Source organism: Hypanus sabinus, unplaced genomic scaffold (assembly GCF_030144855.1).
Source record: "Hypanus sabinus isolate sHypSab1 unplaced genomic scaffold, sHypSab1.hap1 scaffold_1084, whole genome shotgun sequence".
Taxonomy (NCBI): Eukaryota; Metazoa; Chordata; class Chondrichthyes; order Myliobatiformes; family Dasyatidae; genus Hypanus; species Hypanus sabinus.
Window position 1 is genome coordinate 41,294 of NW_026779141.1, and position 22,707 is coordinate 64,000.

General features: G+C 59.5%; 1 protein-coding gene across 1 annotated transcript in view; it reads right to left on the reverse strand.

Annotated features, from left to right (window-relative positions):
- Positions 1-1,059: 1,059 nt before the first annotated feature.
- Positions 1,060-22,707, reverse strand: part of LOC132386268 (uncharacterized) — a 78,928-nt gene continuing 57,280 nt past the window's right edge. Inside the window, exons 2-5 of the mRNA XM_059958545.1 lie at positions 19,504-19,578; positions 15,578-15,934; positions 8,004-8,190; positions 1,060-1,228 (exon numbers count right to left, since the gene is read on the reverse strand). Coding sequence (XP_059814528.1) covers positions 1,060-1,228; positions 8,004-8,190; positions 15,578-15,934; positions 19,504-19,552 — 762 coding nt within the window. The 5' untranslated portion in view covers positions 19,553-19,578. The remainder of the gene's footprint in view (positions 1,229-8,003; positions 8,191-15,577; positions 15,935-19,503; positions 19,579-22,707) is intronic.

A 22,707-nucleotide genomic window follows, 5' to 3' on the forward strand; every position in this document is an offset into this window, starting at 1 on the left:
GTGTCCTCTGATCCTAGACTCCCCCACTACAGGAAACATCCTCTCCACATCCACTCTATCGGTGTCCTCTGGTCCTAGACTCCCCCAGTACAGGAAACATCCTCTCCACATCCACTCTCTCTGTGTCCTCTGGTCCTAGACCCCCCCCCCCCACTACAGGAAACATCCTCACCGCATCCACTCTATCTGTGTCCTCTGGTCCTAGACTCTCCCACACTACAGGAAACATCCTCTCCACATCCACTCTATCTGTGTCCTCTGGTCCTAGACACCCCACTACAGAAAACATCCTCTCCACATCCACTCTATCTGTGTTCTCTGGTCCTAGACTCCCCCTCTACAGGAAACATCCTCTCCACATCCACTCTGTCTGTGTCCTCTGGTCCCTGACTCCCAGCGAGGCCTTTCGATAGGTTTCAATGAGATCGCCCAGAGAGAGCAAAAGATTAGAAAGTGCGTAGATGAGAGGCGGAAGAGAGACCCGGGAGGCAGTTTTTAACTCAGGGGTGTAAAACTACGGGGGGCACAGACAGGGTGAATGTGCACAGACTATTCCCCCCAGGGTCAGGGAATCGAGAACCAGAGGGCACAGGATCATAGTGAGGGAGGAGAGAGACTTAATAGGCTCCTGAGGGGTGAGGTTTTCACCCGGAGGGTGGTCTGTCTGTGGAAGGAGCTGCCGGAGGAAGTGGTCGAGGCAGGTACATTAACGACACTCGGACAGGGACATGGATAGGAAAGGTTTAGAGGGATACGGGTGGTCCGTCTGTGGAAGGAGCTGCCGGAGGAAGTGGTCGAGGCAGGTACATTAACGACACACGGACAGGGACACGGATAGGAAAGGTTTAGAGTGATGGGGGGGGGGGGCCAAAGGGACGAAGTGGATGGGGACGGGGGTCGGTGTGGACTGGATGGGCCGGAAGGCCTGTCGCCACACCCCGTGACTCCTGCATGACCCCTCCCCTGCCGTCGTTTGGCTGACGGACGCGCTGAGGGCAGCGGGGCCCGTCTCCAGCTCGGGAACTTCCCGGCGCGTCGGCAGCTTCCAGGAGCGGCGTTTCACACCGGCCGCGAGTAGGCAGCGTGAGGTGTGCAGACAGCCCGCGGCAGGAAAGCCCCCTTCCCCTTGTCGAGGTTTCGATGTGAACTCGACAGCGCTTCCGCCTCCCTCACAGGAAAAGCAGAGGGAGGGCGCTGAGGGGAGGGGGAACGGCTGGGCGATGAAGGGCTGTGGGCAAAAGAGAGAGGGGGGTAGGGCGGGATAGAGAGAGAGAGTGGAGGGACAGAGAGGTGGGGTAGGGAGAGAGAGGAGGGATGGGAAGAGAGGTGGTAAATGGTTGTGGAGAGAGGGAGGGAGGGGGTGGGAGAGGGTTGTGGGGATAGGGGTGGGGGAGAGGGGAATGGGAGATGGGGATGGTAGGGTGGGGGGAGATGAGGAAGGGGTGTGGGATGGGGAGGGGAGTGGGTGGATGGGAGAGTGGCAGTGGCGAGAGGGGAGAGGGTTATGGGAGAGGAGGATTGGAGAGGGTGGGTGCGGAGAGGAGGAGGGTGACGGGGCAGGGAGGAGGGCGGTAGGAAATGGGGAGGGCGGAGCATGGAGGGCTTTAGGGAGGGAGGGGAAGGGGTAAGGGGGAGGGGAGTGGTTGATGGGGAGGGGGAGGGGAGGTAATGGGAGGAGCGAGAATGCAGAGTCCAAGGGCATTGAATGCTGGGGACAATGGGAAAATGAGTGGATGGGAGAAAGTGATTGGAGAGGGGCAAAGGGGAGGTGGAAGTGAAGACAGACGCAGGAGGAAGACAGAGAGGGAGAGATCAGGTCTCTCGCTGAACCCCTCCCCTTCTCTCTCTCCCCCTCCCACCTCCCTGCCGCTCTCTCCTCTGCCCCTACTTCCACCCCACCCCGCCCCGCCCCTCCCCCCCAGCCGTCTGCGGCTGACAGTAAACAGCCGAGACCCAGAGGCACCGCGGGGTTTCGATCGGCAGCCTCCACCTGCCCCTTCCAGGTGTCGCAGCTGCTACCGAGACTGTCTCAGCCCGCCCCCTCCCCCACCGAGTACCCGGTTCGATCCTGGACTGAGGGGGTGTGTCTACTATCGTGTGTCCGAGAGTGTGGGAGAGGGAGAGAAAATGAGAGTGTGGGAGAGGGAGAGAAAATGAGAGTGTGGGCATGACAGAGACAGGCACAAAGGGAGAGGGGGAGACAGACAGATAGAGACAGAGACAGACAGACAGACCGATAGAGACAGAGACAGACAGATAGACAGACAGGCACAAAGGGAGAGGGGGAGACAGACAGACAGAAAGGGAGAGGGGGAGACAGAGAGAGACGGACAGACACAAAGGGAGAGGGGGAGAGACAGACAGAAAGGGAGAGGGGGAGACAGACAGAAAGGGAGAGGGGGAGACAGACAGAAAGGGAGAGGGGGAGACAGAGAGAGACGGACAGACACAAAGGGAGAGGGGGAGACAGACAGACAGAAAGGGAGAGGGGGAGACAGACAGACAGAAAGGGGGAGGGGGAGACAGAGAGAGACGGACAGACACAAAGGGAGAGGGGGAGACAGACAGACAGACAGACACAAAGTGAGAGGGGGAGACAGAGTCAGACAGACAGGCACAAAGGGAGAGGGGGAGACAGAGAGAGACGGACAGACACAAAGGGAGAGGGGGAGACAGAGAGAGACAGACAGAGACAGAGAGGGACAGACAGACACAAAGGGAGGGGGGAGACAGACAGACACAAAGGGAGAGGGGGAGACAGACAGACAGGCAGGCACAAAGGGAGAGGGGGAGACAGAGAGACAGACAGAGACAGAGAGGGACAGACAGACACAAAGGGAGGGGGGGAGACAGACAGACACAAAGGGAGGGGGGAGACAGAGACAGACAGACACAAAGGGAGGGGGGAGAAAGAGACACACAGACAGACACAAAGGGAGAGGGAGAGACAGAGAGAGACAGAGACAGACAGACACAAAGGGAGAAGGGGGAGACAGAGAGAGACAGACACAAAGGGAGAGGGAGAGACAGAGAGAGACAGAGACAGACAGACACAAAGGGAGATGGAGAGACAGAGACAGACAGACAGACAGACACGAAGGGAGAGGGGGAGACAGAGAGACACAAAGGGAGAAGGGGGAGACAGACAGACACAAAGGGAGGGGGGAGAAAGAGACACACAGACAGACACAAAGGGAGAGGGAGAGACAGAGACGGTCAGACACAAAGGGAGGGGGGAGACAGACAGACACAAAGGGAGGGGGAGACCGAAACAGACAAACAGACACGAAGGGAGAGGGAGAGAGACAGAGACACAAAGACACAAAGGGAGAGGGAGAGACAGAAACAGACAGACACAAAGGGAGGGGGAGACAGAGACAGACAGACACAAAGGGAGGGGGAGGCAGAGACAGACAAACAGACACGAAGGGAGAGGGAGAGAGACAGACACACAGACACAAAGGGAGAGGGAGAGACAGAGAGAGACGGACAGACACAAAGGGAGGGGGGAGACAGAGACAGACAGACAGACACAAAGGGAGAGGGAGAGACAGAGACAGACAGACACAAAGGGAGAAGGGGGAGACAGACAGACACAAAGGGAGAGGGAGAGACAGAGAGAGACAGAGACAGACAGACACAAAGGGAGAAGGGGGAGACAGACAGACACAAAGGGAGAGGGAGAGACAGAGAGAGAGACGGACAGACACAAAGGGAGGGGGGAGACAGACAGACACAAAGGGAGGGGGAGACCGAAACAGACAAACAGACACGAAGGGAGAGGGAGAGAGACAGAGACACAAAGGGAGAGGGAGAGACAGAAACAGACAGACAGACACAAAGGGAGAGGGGGAGACAGAGAGACACAAAGGGAGAAGGGGGAGACAGACAGACACAAAGGGAGGGGGGAGACAGAGACAGACAAACAGACACGAAGGGAGAGGGAGAGAGACAGAGACACACAGACACAAAGGGAGAGGGAGAGACAGACAGACACAAAGGGAGGGGGGAGAAAGAGACACACAGACAGACACAAAGGGAGAGGGAGAGACAGAGAGAGACAGAGACAGACAGAGACACAAAGGGAGAGGGGAGACAGAGAGAGACAGAGACAGACAGACACAAAGGGAGAAGGGGGAGACAGACAGACACAAAGGGAGGGGGGAGACAGAGACAGACAAACAGACACGAAGGGAGAGAGAGAGAGACAGAGACACACAGACACAAAGGGAGATGGGGAGACAGAGACGGACAGACACAAAGGGAGATGGGGAGAGACAGACACAAAGGGAGAAGGGGGAGACAGACAGACACAAAGGGAGGGGGGAGACAGAGAGAGACAGAAACAGACAGACACAAAGGGAGAAGGGGGAGACAGACAGACACAAAGGGAGGGGGGAGACAGAGAGAGACAGAAACAGACAGACAGACACAAAGAGAAGGGGGAGTCAGACAGACACAAAGGGAGGGGGGAGACAGAGACAGACAGACAGACACAAAGGGAGGGGGGAGACAGAGAGAGACAGAAACAGACAGACAGACACAAAGGGAGAAGGGGGAGACAGACAGACACAAAGGGAGGGGGAGACAGAAACAGACAAACAGACACGAAGGGAGAGGGAGAGAGACAGAGACACACAGACACAAAGGGAGGGGGAGACAGAGAAAGAGACAGACAGACAGACACAAAGGGAGGGGGAGAGAGAGAGAGAGAGAGAGAGAGCCCCCGTGGTTTTATACCCCTCTGTAAGGTCACCCCAACGCTCCAGGGAATAAGGTCCCGACCTCTCTCCGTAACTCAGTCCCTCGAGTCCCGGCAACTTCCTCGTAAATCTCCCACCGCACTCTTTCCAGCTCCGCGGCCTCTTTCCCACAGCGGGGGGCGACCGAGACCGAACACCGTACTCCCAAGCGCGGCCTCACCGACGTCTCGTACAACTGGGACGTGACCCCCCGACCCCCGTACTCAGTGTCCCGACTGACGAAGATCAGCGTGTCGAACGCCCTCTTCACCGTCCTGTCTACCTGTGACTCCACTTTCAGGGAACCGTGTCCCTGTACCCCTGGGTCTCCCTGTTCTACATCACTCCCCAGGGTCCCGGTCTACCCGAAACTCCACTTTCAGGGAACCGTGTCCCTGTACCCCTGGTCCCTCTGTTCTACAACACTCCCCAGGGGCCCCGTCTACCCGTGACTCCACTTTCAGGGAACCGTGTCCCTGTACCCCTGGTCCCTCTGTTCTACAACACTCCCCAGGGGCCCCGTCTACCCGTGACTCCACTTTCAGGGAACCGTGTCCCTGTACCCCTGGGTCCCTCTGTTCTACATCACTCCACAGGGTCCCTGTCTACCTGTGACTCCACTTTCAGGGAACCTTGTCCCTGTACCCCTGGGCCCTCTGTTCTACAACACTCCCCAGGGTCCCTGTCTACCTGTGACTCCACTTTCAGGGAACCTTGTCCCTGTACCCCTGGGCCCTCTGTTCTACAACACTCCCCAGGGTCCCCGTCTACCCGTGACTCCACTTTCAGGGAACCGTGTCCCTGTACCCCTGGGTCCCTCTGTTCTACAACACTCCCCAGGGTCCCTGTCTACCTGTGACTCCACTTTCAGGGAACCGTGTCCCTGTACCCCTGGGTCCCTCTGTTCTACAACACTCCCCAGGGTCCCCGTCTACCTGTGACTCCACTTTCAGGGAACCGTGTCCCTGTATCCCTGGGTCCCTCTGTTCTACATCACTCCCCAGGGTTCCCGTCCACCCGTGACTCCACTTTCAGAGAACCGTGTCCCTGTACCCCTGGGTCCCTCTGTTCCACAACACTCCCCAGGGTCCCCGTATACCCGTGACTCCACTTTCAGAGAACCGTGTCCCTGTACCCCTGGGTCCCTCTGTTCTGCAACACTCCCCAGGGTCCCCGTTTACCCGTGACTCCACTTTCAGGGAACCGTGTCCCTGTACCCCTGGGTCCCTCTGTTCTACCTCACTCCCCAGGGTCCCCGTCTACCCGTGACTCCACTTTCAGAGAACCGTGTCCCTGTACCCCTGGGTCCCTCTGTTCTACAACACTCCCCACAGGGTCCCCGTCTACCTGTGACTCCACTTTCAGGGAACCATGTCCCTGTACCCCTGGGTCCCTCTGTTCTACATCACTCCCCAGGGTCCCCGTCTTCCCGTGACTCCACTTTCAGGGAACTGTGTCCCTGTACCCCTGGGTCCCACTGTTCTACATCACTCTGCAGGGTCCCCGTCTACCCGTGACTCCACATTCAGGGAACCGTGTCCCTGTACCCCTGGGTCTCTCTGTTCCACAACACTCCCCAGGGTCCCGGTCTACCCGAAACTCCACTTTCAGGGAACCGTGTCCCTGTACCCCTGGGTCCCTCTGTTCCACAACACTCCCCAGGGTCCCCGTCTACCCATGACTCCACTTTCAGGGAACCGTGTCCCTGTACCCCTGGGTCCCTCTGTTCTACAACACTCCCCAGGGTCCCCGTCTACCCGTGACTCCACTTTCAGGGAACCGTGTCCCTGTACCCCTGGGTCCCACTGTTCTACATCACTCTGCAGGGTCCCCGTCTACCCGTGACTCCACTTTCAGGGAACCGTGTCCCTGTACCCCTGGGCCTCTCTGTTCTACAACACTCCCCAGGGTCCCCGTCTACCCGTGACTCCACTTTCAGGGAACCGTGTCCCTGTACCCCTGGGTCCCACTGTTCTACATCACTCTGCAGGGTCCCCGTCTACCCGTGACTCCACTTTCAGGGAACCGTGTCCCTGTACCCCTGGGCCTCTCTGTTCTACAACACTCCCCAGGGTCCCCGTCTACCTGTGACTCCACTTTCAGGGAACCGTGTCCCTGTACCCCTGGGTCCCTCTGTTCTACATCACTCACCAGGGTCTCCGTCTACCCGTGACTCCACTTTCAGGGAACCGTGTCCCTGTACCCCTGGGTCCCTCTGTTCTACATCACTCACCAGGGTCCCCGTCTACCCGTGACTCCACTTTCAGGGAACCGTGTCCCTGTACCCCTGGGTCTCTCTGTTCCACAACACTCCCCAGGGTCCCGGTCTACCCGAAACTCCACTTTCAGGGAACCGTGTCCCTGTACCCCTGGGTCCCTCTGTTCCAAAACACTCCCCAGGGTCCCCGTCTACCCATGACTCCACTTTCAGGGAACCGTGTCCCTGTACCCCTGGGTCCCTCTGTTCTACAACACTCCCCAGGGTCCCCGTCTACCCGTGACTCCACTTTCAGGGAACCGTGTCCCTGTACCCCTGGGTCCCTCTGTTCTACATCACTCCCCAGGGTCCCCGTCTACCCGTGACTCCACTTTCAGAGAACCGTGTCCCTGTACCCCTGGGTCCCACTGTTCTACATCACTCTGCAGGGTCCCCGTCTACCCGTGACTCCACTTTCAGGGAACCGTGTCCCTGTACCCCTGGGCCTCTCTGTTCTACAACACTCCCCAGGGTCCCCGTCTACCCGTGACTCCACTTTCAGGGAACCGTGTCCCTGTACCCCTGGGTCTCTCAGGTCTACAACACTCCCCAGGGTCCCTGTTATTCACTGTGAAAGTCCGACTGTAGTTGGACTTCCTGAAACAAGAATCATTGTGGGGGGGACAAAGTTACCCCACTCTGGCCCAAAAAACAGCGACAAGAATCGGGGAGGGAAGGGGACCTGGGTCCCCGCCTTTCCCCTCTCATCCTCGAGTCTGTCACGGAGCCTTTTAAATACCCCCCCCCCCCCCGTCGTCTCTGCCCCCAACACCACCAGGCCGCGCAGTCCGGACACGCAGCGTGGAAAGAAAAAACTCGCCCCACTCATCTCCCTGTGCACTCTCCCGACCCCAAACCCTCAGCTTATACACGCACTCTGTGATTTTAGATATTTCCACTCCCGGGGGTTGGGGGGTCGGGGGGAGGGGAGTGAGATCGCGGCTGCCTGCTCTGTCTGTGCCTCTGTCGGGCCCTCGTGTCCGGTCTCTCTCCCTCTCTCTCGCCTCCGGAACCCCCAGCCCTCCGCCAGCACGGAGCAGCCGGAATCGCCCGCTGCTCCCCTCTCGGCGCTCTGGGGACGCTGCGAGACCGATAGACGCACGACTGCGCCGAAATAACGACCGAGTTTCGTCAAGTCGCTTCCCATTGTCATTTCGAGCAGAAGCTGCTGGTGCATTACACCTTCTTTTCCTGTGTTATATATATATATTTTCATAGTTCAGTCTCGTTTTTGTACTGTCCTGAAAAATACATTGTCTCATTTTTTTGACTCTGTACTGCACCAGCAGTTATGGTCGAGATGACAATAAGGAGTGTCTTGATTTGCCTGTGAAAACGTTTTTCAGGACCCCGGTGTCACATGAAACAGAGCAAAAACGAGACTGAAACACGTAAAAGAACAACACAGAGAAAAAAAACACCACACTGGACTGCAGACCTGTCCAGGACTGCATAAAATGCACAGAACAGTGCAGGCGTTTCAAAATAAATAATAAACAGGACAATAGGCACAATAGAGGGCAGTAGGTTGGTGCCAGTCCAGGCTCGGGGTATTCGAAAGTCGCCAAGCACCAATAACAGAAAGTCTGGGCCGAAGACTGGTTAGTTCCCTGTGCCCACAACGCTCCTGGTGTCAGCCTCGAATCTCCCCTCTTGACCACTGCCCGCCCTCTGGCCCCAAGTCATCGAGGATATAACCACACAACAATGACAGCACGGAAACAGGCCGTTCGGCCCTTCTAGTCCGTGCCGAGCGCTTACTCTCACCTAGTCCCCCCGACCCGCACTCAGCCCATAACCCTCCATTCCTTTCCTGTCCATATACCTATCCAATTTTACTGTAAATGACAATACCGAACCTGCCTCTACCACTTCTACTGGAAGCTCATTCCACACAGCTACCACTCTCTCAGTAAAGAAATACCCCCTCGTGTTACCCCTAAACTTTTTCCCCCTAACTTTCAACTCATGTCCTCTTGTTTGAATCTCCCCTACTCTCAATGGAAAAAGCCTATCCACGTCAACTCCATCTGTCCCCCTCATAATTTTAAATACCTCTATCAAGTCCCCCCCTCAACCTTCGACGCTCCAAAGAATAAAGACCTAACTTGTTCAACCTGTCCCTGTAACTTAGGTGCTGAAACCCAGGTAACATTCCAGTAAATCTCCTCTGTACTCTCTCTATTTTGTTGACATCTTTCCTATAATTCGGTGACCGGAACTGAACACAATACTCCAAATTCAGCCTCGACGATGCCTTGTACAATTTGAACATTACATCCCAACTCCTATACTCAATGCTCTGATTTATGAAGGCCAACATGCCAAAAGCTTTCTTCACCACCCTACCTGCAAACTGGATCTCCTCTGTACCATACAACCATATAGCAATGACCGCTCGGAAACAGGCCATTCGGCCCTTCTAGTCCTTGCCGAACGCTGACTCTCACCTAGTCCCCCCGACCCGCACTCAGCCCATAACCCTCCACTCCTTTCCTGTCTGTATCCCTGTCCAATTTTTGTTTTCATTCTGGATTGCTTCTGGAGTATCAGCCGGCCTCCGCCTTACTAACACCCCTAAAATGCTGGGGGTGGAACTCAGCAGGGGAAGCAGCCTTCCGTGGAAAGGAGCCAAAGGTGGACGTCTCGGGCCGAGACACTCCCGCCAGGGTGCGAAGGCCCGTGGAGTTCCTCCAGCATTTTGCGCGCGTCTGGCTTGTATTTATGCCCTCTGGCGATACTCTCCCATCTGTCAACAGCACCCCGCCCGACTCCTGCATGCCCCTTTCAGGTCTCCCCACCCTCTGCGCCCACGTAGGTGAAAATGCTTTCAATCTTCCATCGCTCACGGGAACCCCAGCTTTGTGTGCGGTGAAAACGGCAACAACAGCGCCTCGCTCACCTCAGACGCTTGAGGAGGTTTGGTGTGGGCCCCCCCCCACAAATCCTACAGGGGCTCGATCGAGAGCATCCTGACTGTCTGCACCACTGTCCGGTCCGGGAACCGTCCCCCCCTCGATCGAGAGCATCCTGACTGTCTGCACCACTGTCCGGTCCGGGAACCGTCCCCCACTCGATCGAGAGCATCCTGACTGTCTGCACCACTGTCCGGTCCGGGAACCGTCCCCCCCTCGATCGAGAGCATCCTGACTGTCTGCATCACTGTCCGGTCCGGGAACCGTCCCCCCCTCGATCGAGAGCATCCTGACTGTCTGCACCACTGTCCGGTCCGGGAACCGTCCCCCCCTCGGTCGAGAGCATCCTGACTGTCTGCACCACTGTCCGGTCCGGGAACCGTCCCCCCCTCGGTCGAGAGCATCCTGACTGTCTGCACCACTGTCCGGTCCGGGAACCGTCCCCCACTCGATCGAGAGCATCCTGACTGTCTGCACCACTGTCTGGTCCGGGAACCGTCCCCCCCCTCGATCGAGAGCATCCTGACTGTCTGCACCACTGTCCGGTCCGGGAACCGTCCCCCCCTCGATCGAGAGCATCCTGACTGTCTGCACCACTGTCCGGTCCGGGAACCGTCCCCCCCTCGATCGAGAGCACCCTGACTGTCTGTACCACTGCCCGGTCCGGGAACCGTCCCCCCCTCGATCGAGAGCATCCTGACTGTCTGCACCACTGTCCGGTCCGGGAACCGTCCCCCCCTCGATCGAGAGCACCCTGACTGTCTGCACCACTGTCCGGTCCGGGAACCGTCCCCCCACTTCGATCGAGAGCACCCAGACTGTCTGCACCACTGTCCGGTCCGGGAACCGTCCCCCCCTCGATCGAGAGCATCCTGACTGTCTGCACCACTGTCCGGTCCGGGAACCGTCCCCCCCTCGATCGAGAGCATCCTGACTGTCTGCACCACTGCCCGGTCCGGGAACCGTCCCCCCCCCCCTCGATCGAGAGCACCCTGACTGTCTGCACCACTGTCCGGTCCGGGAACCGTCCCCCCCTCGATCGAGAGCATCCTGATTGTCTGCACCACTGTCCGGTCCGGGAACCGTCCCCCCCTCGGTCGAGAGCATCCTGATTGTCTGCACCACTGTCCGATCCGGGAACCGTCCCCCCCTCGATCGAGAGCATCCTGACTGTCTGCACCACTGTCCGGTCCGGGAACCGTCCCCCCCTCGATCGAGAGCATCCTGACTGCACCACTGTCCGGTCCGGGAACAGTCCCCCCCTCGATCGAGAGCATCCTGACTGTCTGCACCACTGTCCGGTCCGGGAACCGTCCCCCCCTCGATCGAGAGCACCCTGACTGTCTGCACCACTGTCCGGTCCGGGAACCGTCCCCCCCTCGATCGAGAGCATCCTGACTGTCTGCACCACTGTCCGGTCCGGGAACCGTCCCCCCCTCGATCGAGAGCATCCTGACTGCACCACTGTCCGGTCCGGGAACAGTCCCCCCCTCGATCGAGAGCATCCTGACTGTCTGCACCACTGTCCGGTCCGGGAACCGTCCCCCCCTCGATCGAGAGCACCCTGACTGTCTGCACCACTGTCCGGTCCGGGAACCGTCCCCCCCTCGATCGAGAGCATCCTGACTGTCTGCACCACTGCCCGGTCCGGGAACCGTCCCCCCCTCGATCGAGAGCATCCTGACTGTCTGCACCACTGTCCGGTCCGGGAACCGTCCCCCCCTCGATCGAGAGCATCCTGACTGTCTGCACCACTGTCCGGTCCGGGAACCGTCCCCCCCTCGATCGAGAGCATCCTGACTGTCTGTACCACTGTCCGGTCCGGGAACCGTCCCCCCCTCGATCGAGAGCACCCTGACTGTCTGCACCACTGTCCGGTCCGGGAACCGTCCCCCCCTCGATCGAGAGCACCCTGACTGTCTGCACCACTGTCCGGTCCGGGAACCGTCCCCCCCTCGATCGAGAGCATCCTGACTGTCTGCACCACTGTCCGGTCCGGGAACCGTCCCCCCCCCTCCCTCGATCGAGAGCATCCTGACTGGTCTGCACCACTGCCCGGTCCGGGAACCGTCCCCCCCCCCTCGGTCGAGAGCATCCTGACTGTCTGCACCACTGCCCGGTCCGGGAACCGTCCCCCCCTCGGTCGAGAGCATCCTGACTGTCTGCACCACTGTCCGATCCGGGAACCGTCCCCCCCTCGATCGAGAGCATCCTGATGTCTGCACCACTGTCCGGTCCGGGAACAATCCCCCCCTCGATCGAGAGCATCCTGACTGTCTGCACCACTGTCCGGTCCGGGAACAGTCCCCCCCTCGATCGAGAGCATCCTGACTGTCTGCACCACTGTCCGGTCCGGGAACCGTCCCCCCCTCGATCGAGAGCATCCTGACTGTCTGCACCACTGTCCGGTCCGGGAACCGTCCCCCCCTCGATCGAGAGCACCCTGACTGTCTGCACCACTGTCCGGTCCGGGAACCGTCCCCCCCTCGATCGAGAGCATCCTGACTGTCTGCACCACTGTCCGGTCCGGGAACCCGTCCCCCCCTCGATCGAGAGCATCCTGACTGTCTGCACCACTGTCCGATCCGGGAACCGTCCCCCCCTCGATCGAGAGCATCCTGACTGTCTGCACCACTGTCCGGTCCGGGAACCGTCCCCCCCTCGACCGAGAGCATCCTGACTGTCTGCACCACTGTCCGGTCCGGGAACTGTCCCCCACTCGATCGAGAGCACCCTGACTGTCTGCACCACTGTCCGGTCCGGGAACCGTCCCCCCCTCGATCGAGAGCACCCTGACTGTCTGCACCACTGTCCGGTCCGGGAACCGTCCCCCCCCCCTCAGTCGAGAGCATCCTGACTGTCTGCACCACTGTCCGGTCCGGGAACCGTCACCCCCTCGATCGAGAGCACCCTGACTGTCTGTACCACTGTCCGGTCCGGGAACCGTCCCCCCCCTCGATCGAGAGCATCCTGACTGTCTGCACCACTGTCCGGTCCGGGAACCGTCCCCCCCTCGATCGAGAGCATCCTGACTGTCTGCACCACTGTCCGGTCCGGGAACCGTCCCCCCCTCGATCGAGAGCACCCTGACTGTCTGTACCACTGTCCGGTCTGGGAACCGTCCCCCCCTCGATCGAGAGCATCCTGACTGTCTGCACCACTGTCCGGTACGGGAACCGTCCCCCCTCGATCGAGAGCATCCTGTCTGTCTGCACCACTGTCCGGTCCGGGAACCGTCCCCCCCCCCTCGATCGAGAGCATCCTGACTGTCTGCACCACTGTCCGGTCCGGGAACCGTCCCCCCCCCTCGATCGAGAGCATCCTGACTGTCTGCACCACTGTCCGGTCCGGGAACCGTCCCCCCCTCGATCGAGAGCATCCTGACCGTCTGCACCACTGTCCGGTCCGGGAACCGTCCCACCCTCGATCGAGAGCACCCTGACTGTCTGCACCACTGTCCGGTCCGGGAACCGTCCCCCCCTCGATCGAGAGCATCCTGACTGTCTGCACCACTGCCCGGTCCGGGAACCGTCCCCCCCTCGATCGAGAGCATCCTGACTGTCTGCACCACTGTCCGGTCCGGGAACCGTCCCCCCCTCGATCGAGAGCACCCTGACTGTCTGCACCACTGTCCGGTCCGGGAACCGTCCCCACCTAGATCGAGAGCATCCTGACTGTCTGCACCACTGTCCGGTCCGGGAACCGTCCCCACCTCGATCGAGAGCATCCTGACTGTCTGCACCACTGTCCGGTCCGGGAACCGTCCCCCCTCGATCGAGAGCATCCTGACTGTCTGCACCACTGTCCGGTGCGGGAACCGTCCCCACCTCGATCGAGAGCATCCTGACTGTCTGCACCACTGTCCGGTCCGGGAACCGTCCCCACCTCGATCGAGAGCATCCTGACTGTCTGCACCACTGTCCGGTCCGGGAACCGTCCCCACCTCGATCGAGAGCATCCTGACTGTCTGCACCACTGTCCGGTCCGGGAACCGTCCCCCTCGATCGAGAGCATCCTGACTGTCTGCACCACTGTCCGGTCCGGGAACCGTCCCCACCTAGATCGAGAGCATCCTGACTGTCTGCACCACTGTCCGGTCCGGGAACCGTCCCCCCACCCCTCGGTCGAGAGCATCCTGACTGTCTGCACCACTGTCCGGTCCGGGAACCGTCCCCCCACCCCTCGGTCGAGAGCATCCTGACTGTCTGCACCACTGTCCGGTCCGGGAACCGTCCCCCCCCTCGATCGCGGGACCCCTGTGCGGACAGCCCGGCGCATCTGTCGGTGTGAACCTCCCACCGTTCAGGACGTTCACAGAGACGGGTGTGTAAAAAGGGCACCGAAGGATCACCGGGGACCCGAGTCACCCCCGAACACAAACTCTCCCGGCTGCTACCGTCCGGGAAACGGGACCGCGGCGTAAAAGCCGGGAGCGACAGGCTCCGGGACAGCTTCTCCCGCCGGGCCGTCAGACCGGTGAATTCACGCCCACACAACGGTATTTCTGTGTCACACTAACTGTCCTTTTGTTCTCACTATTTGTTATAAATGAACATAAATCCAACATTCGGACGGAGACGTGAAGATTTTTACCCGTCGCGTGTATGATGAAGTGAATGACGGCAATTCAACTCAAAAACGGAGGGCGAGAGTTGTGGAGGGACCTTTAAACACCCGAACCCACGCCCCGTGTAAGCCCGGTCCTCGTCCCGCCCAGGAAGCTCGGCACCTGGTCCGTTCCCCGCACGGTCGACTCCCTCCTCCCCACACCCCCATCCTCACTCCGCTCACACTTCCTCCATGCCCTCCACCCATCCCGCCCCTAACCCACTCCTTTGCCTTCCCGCCCTCGCCTCCCTTCCCTCTGCCCCGCTCCCTCACGTCTCCTTCGCCTACCCCTCTCCCTCGCCATTCCTTCTCCAGGGCCCCTCCCTCCACACCCCCTCCTCCCTCGCTTATCCCTCTCTTCCCCTTCACTGTCCCTCACCCTTCCCTTTCCCTTGACCCTACCTCCTCTCACCATTCCCAGGCCGCTTCCTCCCCTCACCCTTCTCCTCCTCTCCCGCGTCCTTCCCTCCTTCCCCCTTTCGCTCAGTCCTCCCCTGCCCAGCTCCCTCGCCCCACCTGCTTCTACCTGCCCCTCGTACTCCCTCCCCTTCCCCTTCTACCCCTCACGTCCATTCTTCCCCTTCCCATTCCCTCGTTCTTCCCACCCCTCCTCTCTCCCATGCCCCTCCATCCCCTCCCATCTCCGTCCCCTCCTCCCCTCACCCCTCCATCCTCCACCACACTTTTTCACCCCTCCTTCACCTCCCCCTCTTCCTCGCTCTTCCTTCACTTCCCCCTCCCGGACACTCTCCCCTCTCCGCCTCCTCTCTCCTCATCTCCCTCGCCCCCCTCCTCTCCTTTGCTTCTCCTTCACCCTTCCCTCACTCCACCCTCCCTTCTCCCTTGTTCCATCCCATCCCCTCAACCCATTCTCCTCCCCCTCACTCCTGCCCCTCGATTCCTTCCCCTCTCTCTCACACCCCTCTCCCCCACCCCTCCTCCTCTCCCTCGCCCGCCCCTCCTCTGCCCGCTACTCCCTCCCGAGGATGCGGGGGTGGGGGTGGGGGGGGGAATGGTGGTAGGGGTGAGGGAGAGGGGGAGTGAGGAGCTCCAACCTTGTAGGAGGCGGAGTGTGTAGGAACCGCTCGCCGTCTCGTATCCGTGCTGAAAAGAGCAGGTGAATTTCCCTTCGTCCACCTTCTTCACCTGCATCAGGCTCAGAGTAAAGGTGCCGTAGCTGATGTCGCCCTCCATCCTGGACCGGTCGCGCATCGGGGTCTGCCCCCAGGACGGGTTGTTGGAGTATATGTAAGAGACTATGAGCGAGCTCTGTCCCCCGTCTGGCTGCCATTTCCAGGAGCCCGACGGCCTGATGATAGGGCGCGCCGTCTTCCTCGCCAGCGCGCAGGGGAAGGAGACCGTCTCCCCCGCCGTGGCGTACACGTCCGTCCCGTGCCGAATGGCGGCGGAAGCTGCCTCGGCCAGGGGGTCCCGGGGCATGGGGGGGGGAAGAACGGCAGGGCGGGAGAGGAAGGGGTTGGAGAGGGAGAGAGGGGCAGGAAAGGGGGAAAGAGGGATGGAGAGAGAGAGAGCGGGGGAGAGGGTGGTTTGATGGAGAGGCAAGATACAGGGAAACGAGTTGGGGACAGGGAGGGATGGACAGGGCAATAAGAGGGGAGAGGGGGAAGGGAGAGGGGCAGGAAGAGGAGAGGGGGTGAGGAAAGGTAGTTGGGGAGAGAGCGGAGAGGAGAGCGAGAGGGGAAAGGAAAGTGGGGGAGAGGAAGAAGGCACGAAAGAGGGATGAGAGCAATTCGGGATAAGAGGTGGGGGGAGAGAAGGGTGCAGAGAATCCAGAGAGCAGGGCAGCGGAGCGGACGTGAGGGGTGAGGTTGTAATCGTCAGTGGAGAGTCGAGTGGCAGGGTGGCAGAGAAGGAAAGCAGGCAGAAGGACGAAAGAGGGGGGGGGTTGGAGGGAGCAGAAGATGAAGAGGGAGGTGGACAGAGGGGGAGGGGAGAGAGGACGAGAGGCAGGAGGGAGAGAGGAATGCAATGAGTGGGAGAGGGGCAAGAGCGGGGAGAAGACGAGGGGAAGGGTAGAAGGATGGTGGATGAGAGAAATTGAGGAGGGGGGTGTGGAGTGGGAGCAGATAGGAAAAGATCACTAAATCATTTGATCAAGCCAGCATTCATTAAGTCCATAAACATTCAGGTGAAAGACACAGAGTGAATCTCCCTCCACACCGTCCCATCACACACTCCCGGGGTCAGACACAGAGTGAATCTCCCTCCACACCGTCCCATCACACACTCCCGGGGTCAGATACAGAGTGAATCTCCCTCCACACCGTCCCATCACACACTCCTGGGGTCAGACACAGAGTCAATCTCCCTCCACACCGTCCCATCACACACTCCCGGGGTCAGACACAGAGTGAATCTCCCTCCACACCGTCCCATTACACACTCCCGGGGTCAGACACAGAGTGAATCTCCCTCCTCACCGTCCCATCACACACTCCCGGGGTCAGACACAGAGTGAATCTCCCTCCACACCGTCCCATCACACACTCCCGGGGTCAGACACAGTGAATCTCCCTCCCCACCGTCCCATCACCCATTCCCGGGGTCAGACACAGAGTGAATCTCCCTCCACACCGTCCCATCACACACTCCGCGGGTCAGACACAGAGTGAATCTCCCTCCACACCATCCCATCACACACTCCCGGGGTCAGACACACAGTGAATCTCCATCCTCACCGTCCCATCACACACTCCGGGGGTCAGACACAGAGTGAATCTCCCTCCACACCGTCCCATCACACACTCCCGGGGTCAGACACAGAGTGAATCTCCCTCCACACCGTCCCATCACACACTCCCGGGGTCAGACACAGAGTGAATCTCCCTCCACACCGTCCCATCACAGACTCCCGGGGTCAGACACAGAGTGAATCTCCCTCCACACCGTCCCATGACACACTCCCGGGGTCAGACACAGAGTGAATCTCCCTCCACACCGTCCCATCACACACTTCCGGGGTCAGACACAGAGTGAATCTCCCTCCACACCGTCCCATCACACACTCCCGGGGTCAGACACAGAGTGAATCTCCCTCCACACCGTCCCATCACACACTCCCGGGGTCAGATACAGAGTGAATCTCCCTCCACACCGTCCCATCACACACTCCTGGGGTCAGACACAGAGTCAATCTCCCTCCACACCGTCCCATCACACACTCCCGGGGTCAGACACAGAGTGAATCTCCCTCCACACCGTCCCATTACACACTCCCGGGGTCAGACACAGAGTGAATCTCCCTCCTCACCGTCCCATCACACACTCCCGGGGTCAGACACAGAGTGAATCTCCCTCCACACCGTCCCATCACACACTCCCGGGGTCAGACACAGTGAATCTCCCTCCCCACCGTCCCATCACCCATTCCCGGGGTCAGACACAGAGTGAATCTCCCTCCACACCGTCCCATCACACACTCCGCGGGTCAGACACAGAGTGAATCTCCCTCCACACCATCCCATCACACACTCCCGGGGTCAGACACACAGTGAATCTCCATCCTCACCGTCCCATCACACACTCCGGGGGTCAGACACAGAGTGAATCTCCCTCCACACCGTCCCATCACACACTCCCGGGGTCAGACACAGAGTGAATCTCCCTCCACACCGTCCCATCACACACTCCCGGGGTCAGACACAGAGTGAACCTCCCTCCACACCGTCCCATCACAGACTCCCGGGGTCAGACACAGAGTGAATCTCCCTCCACACCGTCCCATCACACACTCCCGGGGTCAGACACAGAGTGAATCTCCCTCCACACCGTCCCATCACACACTCCCGGGGTCAGACACAGAGTGAATCTCCCTCCACACCGTCCCATCACACACTCCCGGGGTCAGAAACAGAGTGAATCTCCCTCCACACCGTCCCATCACACACTCCCGGGGTCAGACACAGAGTGAATCTCCCTCCACACCGTCCCATCACACACTCCCGGGGTCAGACACAGAGTGAATCTCCCTCCACACCGTCCCATCACACACTCCCGGGGTCAGACACAGAGTGAATCTCCCTCCACACCGTCCCATCACACACTCCCGGGGTCAGACACAGAGTGAATCTCCCTCCACATCGTCCCATCACACACTCCCGGGGTCAGACACAGAGTGAATCTCCCTCCCCACCGTCCCATCACCCACTCCCGGGGTCAGACACAGAGTTAATCTCACTCCACACCGTCCCATCACACACTCCGGGGGTCAGACACAGAGTGTATCTCCCTCCACACCGTCCCATCACACACTCCCGGGGTCAGACACAGAGTGAATCTCCCTCCACACCATCCCATCACACACTCCTGGGGTCAGACACAGAGTCAATCTCCCTCCCAACCGTCCCATCACCCACTCCCGGGGTCAGACACAGAGTGAATCTCCCTCCACACCGTCCCATCACACACTCCGGGGGTCAGACACAGAGTGAATCTCCCTCCACACCATCCCATCACACACTCCCGGGGTCAGACACAGAGTGAATCTCCCTCCACACCATCCCATCACACACTCCCGGGGTCAGACACAAAGTGAATCTCCCTCCTCACCGTCCCATCACACACTCCCGGGGTCAGACACAGAGTGAATCTCCCTCCACACCGTCCCATCACACACTCCCGGGGTCAGACACAGAGTGAATCTCCCTCCACACCGTCCCGTCACACACTCCCGGGGTCAGACACAGAGTGAATCTAACTCCTCACCGTCCCATCACACACTCCCGGGGTCAGACACAGAGTGAATCTCCCTCCACACCGTCCCATCACACACTCCCGGGGTCAGACACAGAGTGAATCTCCCTCCACACCGTCCCGTCACACACTCCCGGGGTCAGACACAGAGTGAATCTCCCTCCTCACCGTCCCATCACACACTCCCGGGGTCAGACACAGAGTGAATCTCCCTCTAAACCGTCCCATCACACACTCCCGGGGTCAGACACAGAGTGAATCTCCCTACCTGGCCGGAGTATTAAGAGACCCCACAGGAGTGTCAGACATCCAAACATTTTCACTTCATCGACCAGCTTGAGCCCTGTTGAAATACGTGGATTATCAGAGAATCCCCACCGCTTCTCCATGTCCACCCGCCCTCTCCTACACACCACCCCTTATCCGTCCACCCTCCCTCCCCTACACACCACCCCTTATCCGTCCACTCTCCCTCTCCTACACACCACCCCTTATCCGTCCACTCTCCCTCTCCTACACACCACCCCTTATCCGTCCACCCTCCCTCCCCTACACACCACCCCTTATCCGTCCACCCTCCCTCTCCTACACACCACCCCTTATCCGTCCACCCTCCCTCCCCTACACAACACCCCTTATCCGTCCACCCTCCCTCCCCCACACACCACCCCTTCTCCGTCCACCCTCCCTCCCCTACACACCACCCCTTATCCGTCCACCCACCCTCCCCTACACACCACCCCTTCTCCGTCCACCCTCCCTCTCCTACACACCACCCCTTATCCGTCCACCCTCCCTCCCTCCCTCCCCTACACACCACCCATTATCCGTCCACCCTCCCTCCCCTACACAACACCCCTTATCCGTCCACCCTCCCTCCCCCACACACCACCCCTTCTCCGTCCACCCTCCCTCCCCTACACACCACCCCTTATCCGTCCACCCACCCTCCCCTACACACCACCCCTTCTCCGTCCACCCTCCCTCTCCTACACACCACCCCTTATCCGTCCACCCTCCCTCCCTCCCTCCCCTACACACCACCCATTATCCGTCCACCCTCCCTCTCCTACACACCACCCCTTATCCGTCAACCCTCCCTCCCCTACACACCACTCCTTATCCGTCCACCCTCCCTCTCCTACACACCACCCCTTATCCGTCCACCCTCCATCCCCTACACACCACCCCTTATCCGTCCACCCTCCCTCCCCTACACACCACCCCTTATCCGTCCACCCTCCCTCTCCTACACACCACCCCTTATCCGTCCACCCTCCCTCCCCTACACACCACCCCTTATCCGTCCACCCTCCCTCTCCTACACACCACCCCTTATCCGTCCACCCACCCTCTCCTACACACCACCCCTTATCCGTCCACCCTCCCTCCCCTAAACACAACCCCTTATCCGTCAACCCTCCCTCCCCTACACACCACCCCTTATCCGTCCACCCTCCCTCCCCTACACACCACCCCTTATCCGTCCACCCTCCCTCGCCTACACACCACCCCTTATCCGTCCACCCTCCCTCCCCTACACACCACCCCTTATCCGTCCACACTCCCTCTCCTACACACCACCCCCTATCCGTCCACCCTCCCTCTCCTACACACCACCCCTTATCCGTCCACCCTCCCTCCCCTAAACACCACCCCTTATCCGTCCACCCTCCCTCCCCTACACACCACCCCTTATCCGTCCACCCTCCCTCCCCTACACACCACCCCTTATCCGTCCACCCTCCCTCTCCTACACACCACCCCTTATCCGTCCACCCTCCCTCCCCTTAACACAGCCCCTTATCCGTCAACCCTCCCTCCCCTACACACCACCCCTTATCCGTCCACCCTCCCTCCCCTACACACCACCCCTTTTCCGTCCACCCTCCCTCTTCTACACACCACCCCTTATCCGTCCACCCTCCCTCCCCTACACACCACTCCTTATCCGTCCACCCACCCTCTCCTACACACCACCCCTTATCCGTCCACCCTCCCTCCCCTACACACCACCCCTTATCCGTCCACCCTCCCTCTCCTACACACCACCCCTTATCCGTCAACCCTCCCTCCCCTACACACCACCCCTTATCCGTCAACCCTCCCTCTCCTACACACCTCCCCTTATCCGTCCACCCTCCCTCCCCTACACACCACCCCTTTTCCGTCCACCCTCCCTCTTCTACACACCACCCCTTATCCGTCCACCCTCCCTCCCCTACACACCACCCCTTATCCGTCCACCCACCCTCTCCTACACACCACCCCTTATCCGTTCACCCTCCCTCCCCTACACACCACCCCTTATCCGTCCACCCTCCCTCTCCTACACACCACCCCTTATCCGTCAACCCTCCCTCCCCTACACACCACCCCTTATCCGTCAACCCTCCCTCTCCTACACACCTCCCCTTATCCGTCCACCCTCCCTCTCCTACACACCACCCCTTATCCGTCCACCCTCCCTCCCCTACAGCCCTCCCCATTTCTATTCACCCCTCCCTCCCTTACACCCCTTCCACTCCCCCTCTCACCCACACTATTCTACCCCTCCCCATTCCCGTCACCCCCTCCCTCCGCTACTCCTTTCCACGTCTCTGTCACCCCTCCTTCCGATCTCCGTAACCACTCTCTCCCCTAAAACCCGCCATGTCTCCATCACCTTTCCCTACGCAACGCCGCTACCCGGCTCCGTCACTTTTCCGTCCCCGGGTGTGGGTTACAGACTGGGATCCAATCCAGGGTTTCGGGGGGTATATATATGGAATAACAGATCACCGGGAGTGGGTTACAAACTGGGATCTAATCCAGGGGTTCGGGGGGATTATATATAAAATAACAGATCCCCGGGAGTGGGTTACAGACTGGGATCTAATCCAGGGGTTCGGGGGGTTTATATATAGAATAACAGATCCCCGGGAGTGGGTTACAGATTAGGATCTAATCCAGGGGTTCGGGGGGTTTATATATAGAATAACAGATCCCCGGGAGTGGGTTACAGACTGGGATCTAATCCAGGGGTTCGGGGGGTTTATGTATAGAATAACAGATCCCCGGGAGTGGGTTACAGACTGGGATCTAATCCAGGGGTTCGGGGGGTTTCTATATAGAATAACAGATCCCCGGGAGTGGGTTACAGATTGGGATCTAATCCAGGGGTTCGGGGGGTTTATGTATAGAATAACAGATCCCCGGGAGTGGGTTACAGGCTGGGATCTAATCCAGGGGTTCGGGGGGATTATATATAGAATAACAGATCCCCGGGAGTGGGTTACAGACTGGGATCTAATCCAGGGGTTCGGGGGGTTTATATATAGAATAACAGATCCCCGGGTGTGGGTTACAGATTGGGATCCAATCCAGGGTTTCGGGGGGTATATATATGGAATAACAGATCCCCGGGAGTGGGTTACAGACTGGGATCTAATCCAGGGGTTCGGGGGGTTTATGTATAGAATAACAGATCCCC